This window comes from Podarcis liolepis (genome assembly GCF_965112155.1).
Source record: "Podarcis liolepis genome assembly, chromosome: 1".
Lineage (NCBI taxonomy): Eukaryota > Metazoa > Chordata > Lepidosauria > Squamata > Lacertidae > Podarcis > Podarcis liolepis.
Window position 1 is genome coordinate 72,946,353 of NC_139554.1, and position 22,478 is coordinate 72,968,830.

The 22,478-nt window shown below is 43.7% G+C and overlaps 1 protein-coding gene across 1 annotated transcript in view; it reads right to left on the reverse strand.

Annotated features, from left to right (window-relative positions):
- The window catches only part of IGSF22 (immunoglobulin superfamily member 22), a 33,573-nt gene that overhangs the window by 1,806 nt on the left and 9,289 nt on the right, over window positions 1-22,478 (reverse strand). The window contains exons 7-22 of the mRNA XM_083498018.1: window positions 21,684-21,861; window positions 19,165-19,278; window positions 17,394-17,556; window positions 16,929-17,201; window positions 15,712-15,996; window positions 14,698-14,822; window positions 12,931-13,072; window positions 12,080-12,376; window positions 11,066-11,368; window positions 10,242-10,415; window positions 8,912-9,040; window positions 6,454-6,750; window positions 5,801-5,889; window positions 3,159-3,351; window positions 2,533-2,832; window positions 496-822 (exon numbers count right to left, since the gene is read on the reverse strand). Coding sequence (XP_083354144.1) covers window positions 496-822; window positions 2,533-2,832; window positions 3,159-3,351; window positions 5,801-5,889; window positions 6,454-6,750; window positions 8,912-9,040; window positions 10,242-10,415; window positions 11,066-11,368; window positions 12,080-12,376; window positions 12,931-13,072; window positions 14,698-14,822; window positions 15,712-15,996; window positions 16,929-17,201; window positions 17,394-17,556; window positions 19,165-19,278; window positions 21,684-21,861 — 3,389 coding nt within the window. The remainder of the gene's footprint in view (window positions 1-495; window positions 823-2,532; window positions 2,833-3,158; window positions 3,352-5,800; window positions 5,890-6,453; window positions 6,751-8,911; window positions 9,041-10,241; window positions 10,416-11,065; window positions 11,369-12,079; window positions 12,377-12,930; window positions 13,073-14,697; window positions 14,823-15,711; window positions 15,997-16,928; window positions 17,202-17,393; window positions 17,557-19,164; window positions 19,279-21,683; window positions 21,862-22,478) is intronic.

Sequence of the window (22,478 nt, forward strand, 5' to 3'; positions counted from 1 at the left end):
TGCCAACTTGGGCAGAATTAATTCTTTTAGACACATGTTGGGCTCCTCCAGATGTCTTTTTTATTGCACATTCATGATGATTTGTGCTAATGATGCTATCAGAACCGTCACATGCAATTCTCCTTTGAATGCTAATTGCTCCAGCCAAAGTTTTGGGGTGGCCATTCTGCTTCATGTCCAATCACATCCTGGGCGAAATCCCATAACTTTTCGTACCACAAATGTTCTCTTTTTTTTTGCCCTCCTTCTGTTGCATCATAGCCTTTCTGGACAGCCAGAATGCCACAGCATTATAGAAACATTACTGAACAATGAAAAAATCCACCACGAATTCACTATTATTGTGTGAGGAACATGTTGCAGAGCACCCCCGCAATAGAACATCATTCTGGAGGGGGCCTGTCCTGTTTGGCTTTCTCACGCTCAATATAGTTACACTAATAAGCTGGTGCTGTTAACTACGCCAACCTTCGCCAAGGAAGGAATTCAACTTACCATACACCGTCAGTGTGCAACTGCATTTTTCCTGCCCAAGCTCATTCTCAATCTCTATGGTGTACTCTCCCGTGTCCTTGGCAGTGCAAGTGGGGATCATCAGTGTGCAGACACCACTAGTTGAGTTGTACCAGAACTTGGAATTGGCTGTGATGTTGATTTGACCCTTGTACAACGTAACCACAGGGCGGGGGTTTCCCAGGAAAGCGCAGCTCATGGTGCAGTCATGGCCCCGGCGCACGGCATGATTCTTCAGTGGAGTAATGAAACGGGGGGCATGGCGCCAGTCTCGCTCATGATATTCTTTTATCTTGGCATGGAAAAGTTCTGTTGAAGGAATGGCATAATCAATACTAATTCCAAAGGGGTTTCCTCCTATTCAGATATCCATGTTTGGCTGTCTGTGCCTCCATGGTATGATGATACAAACCTCAAATACTTGACATGGCCTTATGACTTTGCTTTCAGGCCATGGAATTCCTCAAAAGCTGCAGGGCATTTATTTGTCACAACTATTCATTTCTTACTGATCTCTTTTATTTACTCATTTAATAAATTTCTGTACTGCCCTTCCTGCCAAAGGAGCTCAGGGCAGCAAACATACAAATGATTAAGCAATGGATGGATCTGAAATAAATTCCAATACATATCCAGAGTGGAAGAAGATCTCTACCTAAAAGGCTTGCTGGAATAATAATAAATAAAGAGGGGTTGGAACAACTGAAGACAACTCAACTCAGCCTCACTTTTAGCAACTGAGATACTTGGGCCAGAAAACAGTAGTTCCAAAACTCCATAGACATGTGGATATGAATCAAACTGTCTTCTGTTGTTCTAACCCTATTCTCCAATGCCCGTTTATCCTTGAATGCACCCCCCTATTTTTTGGAAGGCCATTGAATTCAATGGCTAACTTTCTCCAAGGTAGTTCTGGTAAACTTAATTTTGCATGGGATTAAGTGGAAGAAGTTTTTCTTCATTTGTACATTGATGTGACTATGTTTTTAAGTGGTCCTAGGCCTTATTCTTGCAGCATTTATACAATAGAAAAGGGAGGCATGATGTCGTTTGCTTGGGTATTTGCTGACCTGCAATGTGCTTAAGTTGTCAGAATATATATTATATATAGCTCTTTCAGAAGGTGGTTTTCCTGAACACAGCTAACAGCTATCATTAAGATAGATTAACTAGTGTGGTTCAGTGACATGGGAGGCACACAAGATATAATTAATATATTAATGGAATTTGCTAAGCCACTGGCTTAGATGGTTTTAAAAGATTAGGCAAACGAATGGAGGGTAGGCCTATGAACGGTTGTTAGCTATAATAGCTGTGTGGAGCTTTCAGGTTTAGGGACAGTGTCTGTGAACCTCAGTTGATAGGGAGTAACAGTGGGTAAGAGGTGTCATGTTCATGTACTACAGATGGGCTTCTTGGAAACATCTGTCCAGCCCTTGTGGGAGAAAGAATGCTGCACTAGATGGGTCTACAGAGAAGCTGTAGCTCTGCATGAGACATATGCAAGAAACAGCTGGAAGTGCTATTTAAAATAGGGAAGTTGCTCTCCAGACAAAAGGCTGCTTGGCTGGGTCATAGACAGCTGTCTATGACTTAAGAGGAATGGGGCAACTTTAAGGACTTTTGCTCATGTGCCTATAAAGCAGCTACCTCTGCAGTTCACTTACTTTCAGTGCCCAGGGAGGGTTTCCATGGAAAGACTTTTGTGCTTGCACCTATAAGGTGCTGTGGCCACCTGAAATGCATGACAGCACCTATGAGGAATCTTATTCTACATGCTGAAATGGAGGAGAACTTCCTGGGGAAAAATAACCCTCGTTTCATAAGACATCTAGGCATTTTGAGCTGGACAGATTCTTATTCCAAACCACATAATAATGAACTTTGGCAACACTTCTACTTTCAACTCTCTGTCCATTTCCAGCTTCAGAAAGCAGGGCAAAATTGCAAACTGAGCCTCAATCTGCTGAGACACAACAAAAACACTATTTGGCTACTTATGCAGACATAGATGCTTACCTTTGTCTTTGTTGATATGCCAGGAATCCTTTGAATCTAGAGGATCACTGTCACCAACTTCATTGCGGGCAATAACCCGGAAGAAATATTTCCTGCCAGGAAGCAGGCCCGTGACAGTGTACTTGTTGCTGTAAACTTTCTCTGCAGCCGTGAACCAGGTGGCTGTGCTAGTGTCACGTTTCAAGATGACGTAATGGGCACCTCCATCCTCCTTTATGTCTGGAGAGTGATCCCATTTCAGTGACACGGTGTTTGGCACCTCTTCATACAGGTTCAGGTTAGTAGGAGGCCTTGGGAAATCTAAGGCAGAAATACCGAGTATGAACCAGTGTTTCATCTTTCTCTGTTTGCGGTCTTCTATCATTTATTTGGAGGGCAGCATCTCCCTCTGGAATGATAGACAGAGTCATGCTATTTCAGCATACCCATGATGGTCTTAAGCTTGAAAAGCTAATCTAAGAATGGCTAACATTGCCTGTACTCTGTGATCTGGCAATCAACTGCCTGTATTAGAACCTCTTCTCAAATTGTTGATCAGCTCAGCAATTGTCAAGAGGCTGGCATTCATTCCTCATCTAGTTTCACAGGCTCACCCCACCCCAAGCCCTTACCACACACTCTTGTACCTGTCACTCGCACATGAATGTCGTAGTGGGCTTCTCCATAGTCATTGCTGAGTACAATACGGTAGAGTCCGGTATCCATGCGTTTGGTGCTGCTGATGAGGAACTGGGAGTGGTTCTTGCCTTTCGTGATGCTCTCTCTTCCCCTTGTGGTATTACCATCCTTTTGCCACACCACATTTGGCGGAGGGGAACCCTGCCAGAAGCAAAACTTGCTGAATATATCAAACCTAAGCAGGAGACATAGCTTTTGCCATTTGCTCTTCACCCTGGCCTTTAATCTGGCTCTGTTTCATCTACCGTGGGTGGTGCATTTGTTTTTTACTACTTACTTAATTACTACTGTAGCTGCTAAGGCAAGGAGCAGATTAAAGGAATGGGGAAGAAGTGGGCAGGAGAAACCATGGCTGAGGCTTCGTCTCTCAAGTAATGGTTAGCTTTAGGTCCTCCAGATGTTGTAGGACTCCAACTCCCATCAGCCCCAACCAGCATGACCTGTGGGCAGGGATGATGGAAGATGGAGTCTGACAACACATGGAGGGCACCATGAAGGGCTACCCCAGACTTCAAGGGAACTCTCTCAGTTGCAAGCTGTCAACCCTAAAAGCTGTAGGAAGGTGGGAACTCTTGAGACAGTGGCAAAAAAATGGGCATGGGAAGCCATGGAAGGAGATAGCTTTTTTTTGCTAAGTTATTTATTCCAGTCCCGTGATTCTGTAAGCACTGGCAACAGCTGAAAGATGTGCAGGCATGCACACAAACCGGGACAACTTCTTAGACATAAAATCACCCAGAATTAAACCTGAGAATCTTAATGAACCCGCATTCAATAAGCCACTCTTCTTAGTAGCACTGCCTGATCCCCCTTGATAAAGCTTCATGGCACAGATTTGAGCAGAGAGGAGGAGATTATAGGGTTTGCAAAGCCCTGATTAGTCTGGCATCCCAATCAGTATTATTCTGCATTACTGTGAGTACTTTAACAGAGAAGCATACATGTTTCAAATGCTACCTGTCTCCTAATTATTCCTAGTCTGGGAAGGTTACCTATGTGATCTCTTAGGGGCAAAGTGTTTTATGTGTCTGATATTTGCTTTGTTTTAAAACCTTTTCCTCCATGAAAAACTGGAGGCCCTTTTAGAAGGTTATAATAGATTTAATAAGAATTATAATAATGTTTTAGACAGTGTCCAGACATCAATGGGATGAACAAGGTTTGTGAGCAAAGAGGAAGTGCAATTAAGGAAATAAGGAAATCCTTGGGACCATAACTTCCCGTTATTGGAAGTCTAGAGCAACCATAACTGATCTGGCAAGGAAATAGATTATTATTACTGATTATGTGTGATTAAAGATTACATACAGAAACTACAGCACATAAACTGAGTACCCAAACAAAAACACAAGCATATCAGAAACTTAAGCCAAACAATGAAAATAAAAAAATTCCTTCCAGTAGCACCATAGAGACCAACTAAGTTTGTTATTGGTATGAGCTTTCGTGTGCATGCACACTTCTTCAGATACACTGAAACAAAAACAGTGAAACAGTGTATCTGAAGAAGTGTGCATGGACACGAAAGCTCATACCAATACCAAACTTAGTTGGTCTCTAAGGTGCTACTGGAAGGAATTTGTTTATTTTGTTCCGACTACGGCAGACCAACCCTGCTACCTACCTGTAATGAAAATAAAATTAAGCCATCAGATTAAATGCCAAAAGTGTGGCATACTTTACCTAGCACTTTTATTTTGTTTCGACTACGGCAGACCATAACAAGGAAGGAACATCAATGTCATTATGATTATTGCTTCAGCAAACTTGGCACTGGGTATAGTTGCCTAATGTTGCTGTTTACTTAGGTCAAGGTGCCCTGAGTACTACGGCATATGAGTTTGTTAAATAGAATCAATAAACTAAACTTTATTTATTTATTGAAATCCATTTATAAACCAATAGTTTACAAAATCCTTAAGCGGTTAATGTACTGTTACAAATATGAAGTAACAGGCTCTATTAGGGAATAGAAGAAATTAATAAATGGTAGAATTTTAATTATTTGGGATATGAATGAAAAATACAAGCTGCAGAGGAATTCTTGGGCTAGCCTATGCAAAGGAAACAAATTAAGAAACAATACAGGGCCATCGGCAATGCAATAAAACTGTCCTTCATCCCCTGCCTTGAGGTGTGGGGCAGAGACAGGAGATTTGGAAGGCTGCCAGGATAACTGGGCATGATGTCACAGGAAGAGTTTGGGGCCTTTGGCACTAGGCTTGGAATACCTGAAAAATGGGTAGAAGGATCTAGGCTGCCTGGCTGAAAGCAGGCTGGGAGAGGTCCCTTGGACTCCATTGCTGCACTGTTATGGGGAATAAGCCCCTCTTGAGATGGCCACACTGTAAGAGTTGGACTCCCTCCATCCAAATTCAGGATGGAGTACATATGTGAATAAATCATATTTTGATCACCACACCATACATTTAAAGCATATGGCTTTCCCCCAGAGCATCCATGGATCTGCGGTTTGTTATGGGTGCTGGAAAGCTCTACCAGTGAAAAGGCCATTGCAAGTGGGATATAAAAAGCATTCACTGCAATTTTAAGGCAGAAGTTCCCTGATGGAATAGCAAGAGCAGCTTACAGTGAAAGAGGCATGAATGCAGAGGGCAGTCCCAGCGCGAACAACCATGTGACTCTTCAGCCTGGCACTCAGATCAAACTTTGGAGCAGCTACAAGACACACCAGGACAACAACAGAGAAATATGGGTGGGAGTGAGTAGTCAAAATTATTAATCAGAAAACACACATTTCCCTGTTACCTATATTGTCACTTTGGCTCTATGCAGTCAGTGGCGTAGCGTGGGTTGTCAGCACCTGGGGCAAGGCAAGTAATTTGCGCCTCCTAACCCGTGGATTTGCGCCCCCTAACCCGTGGATTTGCCTAACCCCCCGATGTTGCGCCCAGTGCGGCCGGCCCCCCCTGCACCCCCCACGCTACGCCACTGTATGCAGTTAAATTTACAGTGGTACCTCAGGTTACGAACTTAACTCGTTCCAGAGGTCCGTTCTTTACCCAAAACCGTTTTTAACCACTAAGGGGGCCTCCCGCTGTCGCCGTGCTGCCAGTGCGCGATTTTCGTTCTCATCCTGGGGCAAAGTTCTCAACCCGCAAAGTTCTCAACCCACAAAACATACACCAGATGACCTTGCTAGTATTCCTTCCACTTTGGGGGAAAGGGAGCTCAAGGCAAATGCGGGCCCCATGAAGTTGGAGTCTATGCACACTGACTTACCTGGAGGGGGCATAGCCAGAACTCCATCCTTTAACTCAATTGGTTCTCCCACTCCAGCTTCATTCACAGCTCGAATCCGGAAGAAATATTTCTGCCTCTCCTGCAGTCCTCCCACTGTATAGCTGGTGCCAGAAATTGGGATCTTGGTGCACTTGGACCATTCCTTGGTGTCTTCAGCTCGCATCTCCAGGATGTATCCTGACGGCGGATCACCTTCCTCTGGCTGCTGCCAGGCCAAGGAAATGCTGGAGTTGGAAGAATCGGCTACATGCAAACCTCTCACCAGTCCAGGAGGCTCTGGGACAAATAGCAAAACATCCGCTTTAAAGGCACAGCTGCATATACCATTTTAAACATATTTGCTCTGCCCTGGTGCAACATTCAGTCCCAGCCTTCCAAGTGTGAGCAATGGATGCTTTGGCACCTTAAAGACTAATAATGTGTTGCTGTCTGCATTTATTTAACAATTATTTATTATTTATTAGATTTATATACCACTGTCAGGGAACTGACATCGGAGCGAGAGGCTAAGGGGAGGCTCCCAGATGATGCTGGCGAAGGACCCAGAAGCAGGGGGAGAAACAGCTCAGTAGAGGGGGAAACCAATCAGCGCAACACCAGGGATAAAGGGGGGCAGACGGGGGAATTGGAGAGAGGGCTCCAGGACTCTTCACTGGACATCAGTGATGAGAGCCCAGGTCCTCCGCTACCCACGCCTTCCCTGCGCAGAAGCCTCCCGCGCAGTGAGAGGAGGAGGAGACTGGGTGTCAAACAACTTTTATGTTGGAAGAGGTTCAAGAAACGCCCACTGATGGATTCTGCCAGTGACTGAGGCAGCCACGATGAGAAGGGGCTGTGCAGTCAGAAAGGTTTAACAAGGCAAATTAACCGAGAAAGGCACCAGTTTACGCACGAGTAACTCATACCCATTACAACCACCTTTCATCAAAAGATCTCAGGGTGGTTCACAGGATAAAATACAAGCTAAAACACAAGAAAGAAGTTAAGACAAAAATGAAAGAAAATAACCCCCTTCTTCCCACAATGTTTTTCGATGCTGGTGATTCCTGAGACTTTGTGCATCCTTACAATTCTGGATTCTTCTTTTCTAAAATTCAGATATATCTCTATTGGATCTTCTTCTTTAGTTATAGGCCATCTCATGAGAGCTATCCATGTGGGTGTGTGCATGCGCATGGGCTATTGGCTCCAAGAGAAGTCTTTTTTCCCAAGCCAAATTGCACTGGGGGGGCAGCTTAGATTAGACTGAATGTGTGACTGTGGAAAAGAGAGAACATGTCTGAGCACATGTGTGCACAATTTTATGGAACAGATCGGTGTTTCTTAAACAGTGGGTTGGGATCCACCAGTGGGCCTTGGGCCACTTTTGGGTGGGCCTCAGTGCCACAACCGGCCTGCCCCATGCCTTCTCACTTGCCTATCCCATCCCATAGCTGTTCCATAGCCTTTGGGTTGGCCCAAGGCAAGCTCCGGTTAGGCCTTCAATGATAAATAAAGATGGCTAGGAGACAGAAAAGTTCGGGGGGTGGGGAGAAGGAAGGTCAACCTCCCTCCTCTGATACGAAAGCGCCAGAGGAGGTGTTAAAGGAAATGGGAAAGTGACATAGAAGGTTAATAATAATAATAATCAGGGAAAAGAAAGGAAAGGGAGGAAAAAGAAGTCCTGTTTAGAAGACAGAACTGAATGTAAAAGGACCAGGGAGGAGGGATGAAAGAAACTGGCAGTAGGTTGTGGTGGGTGAAAGGAACATGGAAGACGAAATTGCAGGAGATGGGTAAAAATTACTTTGAGACATGCGAGGTTGGGAAGGGAAACCATAAAACAAGAAGTGTCCACTTACAGCCTCTGAATCAGCCAATTCTGCCCAAAATAATGAGACTGGGTCACAATACCACCAGAGCAAATACTTGTACTTAGCTTGCGGAAAGCTGAGCTGTGACACTCCTTGTCACAATGAAAACGCCATAGCGAAGAATTTAGCAATTTTCAAAGATGGATCAGATATCAGCAGAAAGTCTTATCAGTAATTGCCAACTGATTATATACCAAACTCTGCCTCTGTCTGCCACCATTTTGTGACTGACTCTGCCCATGAACCACCATTCTGAAATGACCAGCCATTTCAAGTGGGCAGAAATTAGGTTTGAGAACCTGTGTAATAGATAATACATGGAAGATCATGGTCCTAATCCATGATATGTGTTGGTCTAATAATTCATAAACAAATAGCAGCAGCTGTGCCTGCTCAGTATTATTTGAAAAAGGGCCACCTTGCTACCTGCTGAAGTTGTTATTGAAACTGGTTATGGAAACAAACAGCCAGATAGGGAATGGTTGTTGCAGGGGTCTACCCTGTTTCAGTACATGCACATCAAACCTTTTGTTTTTTAAACATATTTATGGAACACTAGGAACAGATCAATGTTAGGGACATACTGATGGGATCTCTTGCCACAACTGAGTTTGAAGCACTGCTAGGTTGCCCAGGCCCCGCTCGGTTCACAGCTATGACACGGAACTCGTATTCTGTATCTTCCAATAAGCCATCCACTTTGCATTTCGTATCTAAAGAGAATGCAGAAGAACACAGGTATCATAATTACTAGAGAGGAGGCGTTTTCCAGACAGAAGAATGTTCAAGTGATCATCGCCCTTTAGGACTCAAGGGAGACACAATGTTTCTCATTTTATATAACTGGGGCATCTTGCAGCTTTTTGCTGCCACCTTCTGGCCACAAACACAGCTTCCAATCGACAAAGAGAAGTCTGCAGTAGTTTCACACTTGGAGCACTTCCCCACCACAGACTTTCAAGCTGACATGCAGCAAATGCAATGGTAATAAAAGCAGGAAATACAGAGCAGTTGTGCACAGAAGAGTCATATTATAAACAAAACAAAACAGGAGCAACTTCAGGAACACAGTAATTGTACACTGTATTTATTCGCCCAACTATTTTACTGCTGCCACTTGGCTTCAAGGGACCTCCAAGACAGCTTATTAAGCAGAACAACATTGGCAAACGAACAATGCCCTCTTCACTTCAGTAACATCCCAAATGCCGTTAAGTTAGTTTGCATGTCTGTATTTAGCTTAGATGCATTCTGGATTTCCAAATGGGTAATAGGAGAGGAAAAGAGCTAATCAAGGCCATGCCCTCTTTCGGTAACAGAGGACAAATCAGGTAGTGAGATCAACAGTCAGGTGGTTTCCAAGACCAATTGTGTGGCTCAGTTACCATTCGAAAGTTAAGACGAAATGGTTAACTGTGAGCCATCTGTAAAAATGGAAGTGTGATTGGACAGAGTAAATGTATACACAGGAGACGACCATTTCGTATGAGGGGTTACGTTCCCGACCCCCATGTGCTTCAGTGGAGCATGCATAAGTGTGCCCCCATTATGCCCCCATTTTCCCCTCTTCCTGGTCCAAAAGGAGCTGCATGTTGACGATGACACATCATTTGGACATGCCTACAATGGCCGCTGCCTGTATTTGGTGAAGGTGGTATCTACTGGCAGGTGCTTTGCACTTAGTATAAACATAATAGACAGGTATTCTGAGTCCCTAGATTGTGCTCCAGGTTGTGTTTATACTGAACTACATGAATCTTGGTCTGACTGAGCAAGGCCATTTTTTTAAAACACTTCGTTCTTTAGAGACTAATACACCACATCTTGCTTTACATTCTTGACAGTTGCAATTTTTGTGTGTGTGTGTAATTATATTTAGCAGTGTGTGTGGGTCAGTTGGGATAAATTTCTGACCTTGAATGAGTTCTTTGGACACTGGGACCCAAAGGTTGCTGCCTTTCTTCCTCCTTTCCACAACATACCCCATTACTGGAGAGCCACCATCTTTAGCTGGAGGACTCCAGGTAATAGTAATCGCGTCTTTGGTAACATCAGTAACTTGAGGTTGAGATGCCTGACCTGGGGGATCTGAAAAGAATTTGAGGACAGAGGAAATCAGAACTACAGCGGAAGCCTTTTCTTTCTTAGCTGCTTTTCTATGAAATTATAATCAAGGCAAGAGTCACTTCTACTGTTCCCGCTTTTGCCTCTGTGCCTATACCCGCCCATTACTTCTGGCCATGGCAACCTCTGGTACACAGTCCCCAGAAAGTTGTCAATAAGGCTTTCAGGCTGAAAAAAAGGGTTCTTACCCCCACCAAGGGGTGTTCTAGAAATCGAAGTGACTCAGGCAAGACCATCTCTACCCAGTAAGTCCGAACATACTATCCCATTATATACAGACCAGGCATAGCATTAAGCAGATAAAGGGGCACATGATTAAAGTTAAATCAACTCCATGAATTGGCTAAGATGCTAAAATTCAACATGATTTCTGTCCCAGGTAAACATTCCTTCCTGACAAATGCAATGACTTGCATTTTGACCAAAACTGAAACCTGCGAATTGAGCCTTCATAAGAGAATGTTTTACTATTTCTCTTCATGTCCTACCTTATCTTAAGATAAGGCCAGCACCAGCCTAAAAAAACCCCACTGGACAATGGCAAACGTCATCATTCAATGCTCTAAGCATGCAACCAGATGGCAATCTGAATCAGAATCAGGCCAGGTACTTACCAATAGGATCCCCAGCAAAGATTTCTTCCGACTCTAGCGGCTCACTCACACCCTCAGAGTTGACAGCCAGGATCCGAAACTGATAGGGTTTTCCCTCTTCTACCTTATCTGTGGCAAAAGTGGTGTGTTTGCTGTCAACCTCTCCAATCTTGGTCCAGGATTTTTTCCCAACCATCTTCCGCTCAATAATGAAGTGGGTCACCTGCTTGCCCCCATTGTCCTTGGGTGCTTTCCACTTCATTTTGACACACTTCCCAGTCTTCTCCAGGAATTCAACTTTCCCTTGTGGTGGTTTTGGTTTGTCTGAAGCACACAGAGAAATTGCAAAGAGAGTGGCAATGGTCACAACCGTTTGGAACTCATCAAGATTTTCTTGAGAGGTGTTCGACAAGCCTGGCCTCATATTCAAAGCAGCCTAAGTCACTTTACTAATTTCATCTACCAGCAGAAACTAAAGAACTATGGTCCTCAAAAACGGCCACCTGATGATCCTTGAGAAACTAGGAATCTGGAACGCATCTCAAAGTCCCGTCACCTGTTCTATGACACTGTAGCAAATTTCTGAAACTGGGCTTCCAATTCCTGAAGGGTAAGCATGGGTACAGTAAGTGTGGTTAACTCTAAAATAATGGACAAAAATGAAACTCAGCAAAAGCAGAGTTATGGCTGCAGTCCTACACACACTTGAGACTAAGCCTCTCTGAACACAGTAGGATTTTATTTCCAGGCAGAAGAACACAAGATCAGGATGTGACAGGCAACTGTCCTTTTAGTGCAGGAAGATTCGGTTCCTTACATTTTGTCTCCCCTTTAAGATACCGAAGAGTGATCACACACATACTTACTTTGGAGTAAGCCCTATGATCAACGCTACAATCCTAAGTACACTTACTAGGAAGCACCTCCTATTGAGCTCAATGGGACTTCCTCCTGAGAAAATATGTTTAGGATTATAGCCTAAATATGCTTCAGATTGTACTGTGAACTGCCCTAGAGGATCACCCCAGGACCTACCAATAACATTGAGGTGCAGTTGAGCAGTGGCTGTTCCACAATCGCTTTTCAGTCTCAGCAAGATAGCACCGCTGTCTTCCCTCACACAGTTCTTGATTGTGAGCAATGCTTGGTCATTGGTCCTTTCGAATTCTATTCTGTCTTCTTCGGTCACCTCAATGCCATCTTTGAACCAGGTGACTTTGGGCAGGGGCTTGGCCCTGAATGGTACTTTGATATTGGCTGTCTGCCCTGCTTTCACTGTCACTGGGTGAGCAGCTAAAGCTTCCAGCACAGATGGATCAATAAAAGGGGGATCTGGAGTGGGGAGAGAATGGAAAAATAGGTCTGAAAACTGCAGTCAAAAGGACACGTTAGCAACATTCATACACTTTTATGCCTCATTGTATGGTCTTCACCAATGACAGTTTAAGGCCCTGAAGCCATACATTCCATTAGCCATAGAATTCCAAGTTTAAGGTGGGCTCAGAAGAGATGTGATACATGTACATATACATACACAGACACACAGACATATGATTTGGGTGTGAAACACCCTAAATTCCTGGGTCTAATAAAAGTTAGAATTAATCAAGGTTTGGGGAGCTAACTGTGCCTGAACCCTTGGATTCAGAAATGCAAGTCTAGATTCTCAGGAAGCTGAATTCTGTGCCAACCACTACATTCGGTGTCTGTCTAGACACTTGCAGAACTGCAATACACTCACAGCCCTGGTCATGACATCAGGTTGATGTCTAGGATGCCCGGTGTGTTACTGAAATTAAGGCCTAGGGCAGGAGGAGGGAGTGGTCAAAGGAAACGGACAAGCTGAAATTACATGGGTGGGGGTGGGGGGGACAGGAGTACTGTACCTGCAATACTGACAGTGGCCTCACTCTCTGCCCCTTTTGCTCTGAATGTGTACTTTCCTTCAGTGTCCTCTCCCAGCTTGTCAATGATCAGTTTGTGGACAGCCCCTTGCTTGACAATTTGGATTCCTCTCATATCTGTAATCTAAAGGAAAGGTTAAAAAGAAAGGTCCTGTTAAAAGTTCAAACGGCAAACAGGAACTCACATGCTAGTTTAATAGGTAAGAGTCAAGTTCTAAAGCTTCTAAAGGAAGCCTTTTCCTTTTTAAGCAGAGATTGGATGGCCATTTGTCATGGATGCTTGACCTTTACACTTCTATTATGCTATGACTCCACATATAAGGGATGTGCTTTTGTGTCTGTATGCATGCACAAGGACCTGCTGTGCTGCAATAGCTGTTCTACCATTGTTGTCTTCATTTAATTTCTTTTTTTAAAAGGGACACACCTGTACTGCTGCATGGTAGAAGGAGGGTGCACAGCCTTCAAATAACCAAATAAAACTGTCAGGGAACTGCCATCAGAGCCAGAGGCGGAGGGAAGGCTCCAGAGGGATGCCGGAGAGGGTCCCAGTAGGGAGAGAGGCAGCCCATCTGCTGGGGAAGGAAATCAGCGTAACACCAGTGGAGAAGGGGGGCAGATGGGGGAATCGGAGAGGAGGCCCCTCGCCGGAGACCAGCGGAGAGAGTATGGGTACTCCGCTGCCCACACCCTCCCTGCGCAGAAGACTTCCGCGCAGGGAGAGTAGGAGGAGACTTGGCGTCAAACAACTTTTATGCTGGAAAAGGTTCAAGAAACGCCCACTGACGGATTCTGTCAGCGACTGAGACAGTCACGATGCTGGAGGCTGTTCAGTCAGAAAGGGTTTAACCAGGTAACCTCGCCAGCAGTGGTGGCAACGTACGCACGAGCAACCCCTAAATCCATTACAAAAACCTAACAACAACGGAAGATTCAAACGTTTATCACAGCTATAGAGGAAAGCATTGCTAGTGTTTGCCACTTTTTAAGAAAGTAAAATAAGCATGGGTGTGACATAGCAGAAGGGGACTCAAGAGCATGTTTTTCAAAATTCCCTTGAGCCACAATATGCTGTGGCATTGGGAGGCGAGGGAATAGGCAGTCGGTGCATTGACCACTGCACAATCACATTCTATAAAGCAATGACATCAAGGATGGAGGATCACATTTTCCTAGGTAGTCACAGGGAGGGATCCAACATTGCATTCTTCTGATCATTCCATCAGTACAAGCATTTCGGCTTGACAGACAGAATGCTCCCTCCCCAAGTTGTCTCCCAACCACTCGGAGTCAATTTCAATGGGGGCGCATTGGGGAGGAGAGGGTGTCCCCCCTCTCCTCCCCAATGCGCCTTCTGCAGGACTGTCACTGACAAAGAGTCAGTAGTTGAATCCCACTTGTAGTCACTTTATTTACAAAACATACCACACCTGCTATTGACAAAATGCAATATCCCTGCATGAGAAATATCAGAAGGGAAGACAGTTGGGACTACAAAAAACAATTGTCTACAACTGCTAAGGCCAGCCTTAGTTTCTTCACTGTCCAAGGAGAAAATGCTGAAGTGACTACACTGTGATGATTGGCTTCCTTGGTCTCTTCCATACTCCCAGCTTCCTATGACTGAAATGTTAATGAGAAAATGGCTGCTAATTCTTCTGTGGCTCTACAAACAATCACATCAATTAACTGGCGTAGATGTGCAGGGGCAGATGTGCAAGTCTCTCTGCTTACGCCATAGAAACATACCTCTTTACCATCCTTCAGCCAAACGCCTTCCACCTTCTCATCATTCAGGACAACAGAAAGCTCTACTGGATCCCCTGTTGGCGCCTGGACATCTGATAAGCCACTCTTTACTGTGGCAAATCTCTCTGAAGGGAGAGGAAACACCCTCAGTTACAGCAAGCAGGGAATGATGCTGAGCAGATAATGCCAAACAAGATAAGCAAGAACACTTGTTGCAGATTTAGTTAGCTAACTATTCCTTAGGAACAAACAAATATAGGAAGCTGCCTAATATGAAGTCAGACCCTTGGTCCATCTAACCCAGTAGTCTCTACACTGGCTGGCAGCAGCCCTCCAGAGTTTCAGGCAGGGGATATTCCCAGCCCTACCTGGAGATGCTGGGGATTGAGCATGAGACCTCCTGCATGCAAAGCAGATGCTTTACTGCTGAGCTACAGCACTCTCCCCTTTTTGTTGTAGGGGCACTTACACCCCCCACCACATCAGATCAGCCTGGAAACTTTTGTCTAGAATCTGCAAGCTGCCAAGTGTGTGTGCTTCTGTGCTTCCACACCCAGAGATGCAAAGTTCCGATCTCATGGGTCTTTAAAGCCAGAAGGGGCAGCCCCTGCTGCAGCAGTGCTCCTCCAGGTTTTCTTCAACAGTTGCTCACTTCCCCGTTCATTTCATTTTAACTACAAGAGAATTTATGTCCTTCCCTTCACCATATGATCTCAGGGCAGGTTGCAAACTTGCAATAAAAGAGTAAAGCAACATTACAATAAGGCCAATTCAGAACAGCTTATAAAGAGAGATAAAAGCACAGCATGTCCTTATTAACATCCAGCGAGTGACAACTTGGGCTCCTCATGTGCAGCAGCATTTGAAATTCAAGTCTACAAACTGAAAAATACAAGGTGCAGATTTGCACCCCGATCACATGGAAGTCATGTGTGGCTGGAGTTCAAAAACCATGTGATGCCATCTGACAATGCCGCTGAAACTTGTTTTACTAAACTCTCTGGCCACCCTTACCTTCTACAGTAACAACACAAGTGCTGTAGTACTCTGTGGGGTCATTTTCTTGTGTGGCAACAACCATGTAGTCTCCTGAGTCACCAAACTGACAATCATCAATGATCAGCTCTGCCGTCTTCCCTTCATGGGTCATGGTATGCTTGTTAGTCCTTGCAATCACCTGTCCATTCCTCAGCCACTTCAAGGTAACATCTTTAGTGGTCAGCTCACATTCCAAGGAAGCTTTGCCCTTCTCCTTGACTCGAACATTCTTCAAGTTTCTGACAAACTTAATTGGTGTTCCTTGAGAGGAAAGAGGAGATAGAAATTGGACTGTATGGAGTTTGACAGGAAGCAAACCAGATTTCGGGAAGTCAAAGCCAACAACAGTGTGTTGATAGGGGGCTAAGTAAGCTAAAGGAGAGATAACCAAAGCCTGGAACTTTGTGAATGTACTCTGTGGAGGTACCATTCTCACCAAAAAAAGAGGATGAAAACTCAAACTGATTTCAGTCTAAAAATACCCATATTTCTAACAGTAGGGTATTTACAAAGCCTGGGCTCCAAACAAACCAGGAGCTGTAACCGACCTTTGTTCTTGGCTTACCATTTGCTCTTTGCTTGGGGGACTCAAACCATGAGCCCAGACTTGGATGCGGCACTAAGCCAGACCATGGCTTTGTCCCCAGCAGCATGGCAGCAACAGGAGGAGGATGGGGTGAGGGAATGAAGCAGCCATGATTTTAGTTCCATGCACCAACATGTTACACATTGACCTTTAAACTATAGTTAAGCTAAAATGTGGATTAAAGTGATGTGGGAACCAGCCCAGCCAACACAGTGACAATTCCATCATATGTTAGAACAAATCAAATCTGGGTTGTACAAATGATTTTGCCTCCCCACTACCCCCATCAGCCATTTTTCTTCAAACCACGAAACAGTACTGTTAACAGAACATTCTTCTTTTCCATAGCAAAAATCCCTTCAAGTCCTTGCTTTCACATTTTAGATTGAATTTAATTAAGATGAATCAGTATAGCCAATAGGCTATTTAGTATTTTAGACATAATACTAGAATAGGAATCCAAGACGATGGCAGCAGAGGAAAGCACAATATTTTTTTTGCAGCAATCAAAAAATGTGATGCACTTAGGCACTGACTCCAGTTTTTGGGGTTTTTTTAGATTGGATACCTTGGGCAATAGTTAACATACAGTTTCAGCATCACTTACTCTGAATGGAAAGATCAGCCTTAGTACTGAGATCTCCAGCTTCGAAAGTGACAGCACCCACATCACTTGGACGGACATCCTTAATTTTCAGTGTGTGAGTTAAGCCATCCTCTGACGAGATGATCTCATACTTGTCATCACGCTTCAGCTCTCTCCCATTAAACTTCCAAGCAAAGTTGGGCACCTTTTTGGAAAGGCGGATCTCAAACACAGCAGTCTGCCGCTCTGTTACTGTCAAAGGTTTCAGGTCTGCCAAAAACTTCAGGGGTTCATCTGTTAAAAAAACATGACGAGGCTTCACTGTTTGCTTATATGTGTGCTCAACCACAGAGATGTCTCCACAGTACAGGCCAGATTCTCAGCCTGAGTTCATCAGTGCAACTCTACACAAATAACAAAGACTACTGTGACTTGTACACACTATAAGTATATGATTTATCTTATGCAATGAAAGATCAGATTTACCTATTACTTTCAATCGTGCAGAGAGATGCTTATCTCCCACCTGAAAACTGTATGTGCCCATGTCGGCTTCAGTCACATTACTGATGCACAGCATATACTTAGTGCCCATCTGCTTTGCTTCGTATTTTCCTAGGGAATACTGAAGACGCAAAGGTTCATCACCCTGGAAAAAGGAAATATGGAAAGCTTTGAATGATGAAGTGAAAAGCTACATGCACCCATAATGCAAATATGGGTTGGGCACTATATTAAATGTGCGTTCTGTACTTGGCCTCCTTTGGTAATATTTTATTTTGAATTTTTTAAGATAGTATATTAGTTTCCTATCAATTATGTTGCTTTGAATGTATACTTTATATTTGAAGAATATCTGAAGAAATGTGCATGCACATGAAAGCAAATACCCAGAACAAACTTAGTTGGTCTCTAAGGTGGTGGCGCTGTGGGTTAAACCACAGAGCCTAGGGCTTGCCAATCAGAAGAAGAAGAAGAAGAAGAAGAGGAGTTTGGATTTGATATCCTGCTTTATCACTACCCTAAGGAGTCTCAAAGCGCCTCACAATCTCCTTTCCCTTCCTCCCCCACAACAAAAACTCTGTGAGGTGAGTGGGGCTGAGAGACCTCAAAGAAGTGTGATTAGCCCAAGGTCAACCCAGCAGCTGCATGTGGAGGAACGGGGATGCAAACCCGGTTCCCCAGATTACGAGTCCACTGCTCTTAACCACTACACCACACTGACCCTCAGAAGGTTGGCGGTTTGAATCCCCACAATGGGGTGAACTCCCGTGGCTCGGTCCCTGCTCTTGCCAACCCAGCAGTTTGAAAGCACGTCGAAGTGCAAGTAGATAAATAGGTACTGCTCCGGCAGGAAGGTAAACAGTGTTTCTGTGCACTGCTCTGGGTTCGCCAGAAAGCAGCTTAGTTATGCTGGCCACATGAACCGGAAGCTGTATGCCGGCTCCCTCAGCCAGTAAAGCGAGTTGAGTGCCACAACCCCAGAGTTGTCCGCGACTGGACCAAACCGTCAGGGGTCCCTTTACCTTTACCTTAAGGTGCTACTGGACTATTTTTTAGCACTTTATATTTGATATTATTTTATGGTTTATTCTAGATTGTTTTACTTGATGTTTTAATGTTGGTTGTAAATCGCTTTGAGATTTTTTCCCTTAAAAATATAAAGTGGTATATAGATGAAACTACTACTACTACTACTACTACTACTAATAATAATAATAATGGAATCATATGTGACAGTGTCAATAGTATCATAGGAACACATCATCATGAATGCACAATTAAAAAGATATATGGAGGGGCCTACTATTTGTGACATTTATGTACACATGCCAGTCATTAAGTGATAACTATACATTCAAGAACTGGCTGCAACTATAACAATGGGAAAACAATGCTACAAAGCAGTCAACATGTATTCATGAATGCATGGATTCAAGTGAACATCATAGTGATGTTATAAAATTATTGGAAGTATGCCATAGCTGGCATATTGGTAGGTAAATGAGGATTAGGAAAAGAAATGTATGCAATTTCCTTTTGGCATACGTTACAGTGTGGCTAAATTAACAACCCTTCTTTTCTCTCTTGGAATATAAAATGAATTGCATTGAATTAAATGGCTTATATAAGTAGATAGCCAAAAAGGCAGCTTTAGAGGAAAACCTATGACAGATATCCCTCCATTCATTATTCTGAAAATCTCACACACCGCCTTCCTTTGTTTCAGCCAATATAAAGAAAGGTGTTTCCCTACCTTGATCCACGTCCTCTTTGTATTGGCATCCCTCAGTTCTAAAATACAATCAAATACTGCTGTAGAGTCCACCTTAGCAGAAACATCCTCCAGGGGCTTCAGAATTTTTACGGCCTGAATAGAAATTAACCAAAGAAAATCTTTAATAATTTCTTTTAAAAAGAGAGAATGAATCACAATTCCAAATGATTTCCTATGCCCTAACCTTATTATTATTATTATTATTATGGATTCTATGTTTTTATGCTGTAACTGCCCTGAGACCTGCAGGTATAGGGCAGTATACAAATCTAATAAATAAAAATAACAAAAAATATTTTAGCATTCTTCTTAAAAGTCCAGTTTTCATTAATAAACAGGATTGCTGATACCTTCTGCTTCTACCCTTTAGCCGCTGTTTAACTCAGCTTTGAATTCTGTTCGTTACAATGCTCTTTTGTTGTGGCCAATTATTCATTTTGTTTGTGTGTGTTGAATATTTGTATCTTTTCCAACCCACAACGTGTCCAGCATGCTCCTCTGCGTACTCCACTCAGCACAGTGTTGTCAAGCCTTTTGTGGAGACAATCACCGATGCAATAAACTCACTTCACACCCACGGTTCAGGCAGTAAGGTTTACAGCTTAACGGTTCTGTACACCAGTAGCCCATAAATCAGTCACTAGCATGCTGCTAGGACAGTTTGCATCTGGATATGGTTCTCCCCCTCCCAGCAGGGAGAAGAGCAGAGAGAGAAAATGTGGGATGTAATCCACTGGGAGCAGTCAAGTACAACATTCCTTGTTTTCCTAGAGTGGAAATGCAAGGGGATGTTTGGCCCAGCCAGTCCAAACTTCTTTGTTCCTCCTGGGCTGGAGCATACTTCCTTTTGCATGTGACTAGAGGTGGGCGTGACCTTGCCTGTCCAGGTAACAAAAGGACAAGGCATGCTGCGACACTCTCTCTTTTCCATCTTCCTTTCATTGTGTGAACTGCAGTGACTGCTAGTTTGCAGTCACTGGGTTATTCTCCAATATGTACATATTTGTAACTAAGTCTGCCTTCAGGGATCCAACTGTGAACTGATGTGAGTAAATGTCTTTTACTGACTTTAAATAAGATTGTTGTGTCTTTATTCTTTTAAGAGGGATAAAAGGGAATTTACCAGGAACATACAATTCAATACTGAATTGTATGATAGTGAGAGGCTTACACAGGCCTGCAACCAGCTATCTGCTGTGCCTGTAAAAGGGGAATGTAAACTCTGCTAAGTAAAGGAACTTGCTAACACAAGTTAGGAAGGATATTAATAAACAATATATCCTCTCCTGCCTCCCTGAATATTCCTACAGAATATGAACAAACACATATCTTTCTCCCAGCCTCTGCGCATGAACATTACCTCATGCTCCTGACTTTGAAGCCACTTTATTCTAGACAATGGGTAGGCAAACTAAGGCTCGGGGGCCGGATCCGGCCCAATCGCCTTATAAATCCGGCCCATGGATGGTCCGGAAATCAGCATGTTTTTACATGAGTAGAATGTGTCCTTTTATTTAAAATGCACCTCTGGGTTATTTGTGGGACCTGCCTGGTGTTTTTACATGAGTAGAATGTGTGCTTTGAAATGCATCTCTGGATTATTTGTGGGGCATAGGAATTCATTCATTTCCCTCTCCCCCAATATAGTCCGGCCCTTATTTGTGGGGCATAGGAATTCATTCATTTCCCTCTCCCCCAATATAGTCCGGCCCTGCACAAGGTCTGAGGAACAGTGGACCAGCCCCTGCTGGAAAAGTTTGCTGACCCTTGTTCTAGACTGTTTACGTTACACTGCAGAGATAAGGAATGACTACTAGTTTCAGTTTCACATATACCAACAGTGTGGAGGTTTCTGTTTGCATGTTTAGGAAGTAGAGCCAAGAGTTCTGTGGCATCATAAAGTATCACAACTATACCAAGGCTTATGCCACCCAAAAGTAGTTAGTCATTAAATGGAACAGGACTCTTCAAACTGGATACATAGTTCTGTGAGGGTACTTCTGGCTCTTTTTCCCCACTCCACCCTCTGAAATCTGCTCTGGGGGTTTGGTCCACCCTCTGGAACAGTGTGGGGTGGAAGTGGAAATAAGTCAAGATTGACACCCTCATCCCAACTTCTGTTTTCAGAAGACTTCACTGACTCAAAGATTTTTCTGATCATGGAAGGGCACCATTGGACCCAATCTTTTGTTTTTGCATCAACAAACTTTGCTCACAAGTGTATCATGGCAATATTTTTCAAGAGGTAGGATTAAAACACACACACACACACACACACACACACACACACACACAGTTATTATTACTATTTTCTTTTTTTAATGCCCAAAGACTGAATTCCACTTTTCTTTCATCCACTATTTCCCCCCATGACATATAGATAAGACAACACACACCTGAATAAAATAACTGCAGCCAAATTGAAACAGAAGACTTCTTTATGATATACATGGGGGCAGAGATGGAATGTCATTTCAGTGTCCAAAAGCATCACTAACCTCAACTTCTACTTTTTTCTTCATCTCCTTCAGCTTTTTAAGAAGTCCTCGGAAATCTGTGAAGCCATATTCCATGCAGACCTTCTCAAAGTCCTTCTTGGGCACCTTGGAGAGAATCTCCAGCATTTCTTTCTCATTAACCACCCTCTTCTCTTTTTTCTTTTGAGCCGGAGGCCCCCTGTGTGTACACACACAAAACAGGTCATGTGGCAGTCATGTGGCATTTATTCATCTACTTCTAACAGAAAATCATCAGGGTCTTTGCAAAACTATAAATCCCAGGGCTCTTGAGAGGGAAACCAGGATAATTAAACCAGCTTGAAGGTCTTAAGCCAAATCTTTCCCAAACTATTTTCCTTTATCCATGGGTATGTTTTTCTTCTTCTCCCAGAGAACATTCTGATCTATGTGGTTGGGCTACTTCCTCACTGAGCTCCCTGAGGAAACGTAACAGATTGTTTCTTGGCTCAGATTTGGCTGCTCACTGTGTTTTCTGGCTCACAGGCCACTCCCCACCCATGGTCTGAGACAGAGACAATGGAACAGCTACTTTGGGACTCCTTCTCCCTCCCTGCACCACTCATAATTGTTGTTGTTGTTTAGTCGTTTAGTCGTGTCCGACTCTTTGTGACCCCATGGACCAGAGAACACCAGGCACTCCTGTCTTCCACTGCCTCCTGCAGTTTGGTCAAAAAACTGCGGGAGGCAGTGGAAGATAGGAGTATGTTAGAGAAGTGGCATAAAAAGTTTAAAGCGAATAAACAGAAAAAATGACCCCTACATGGTCTGCAATCC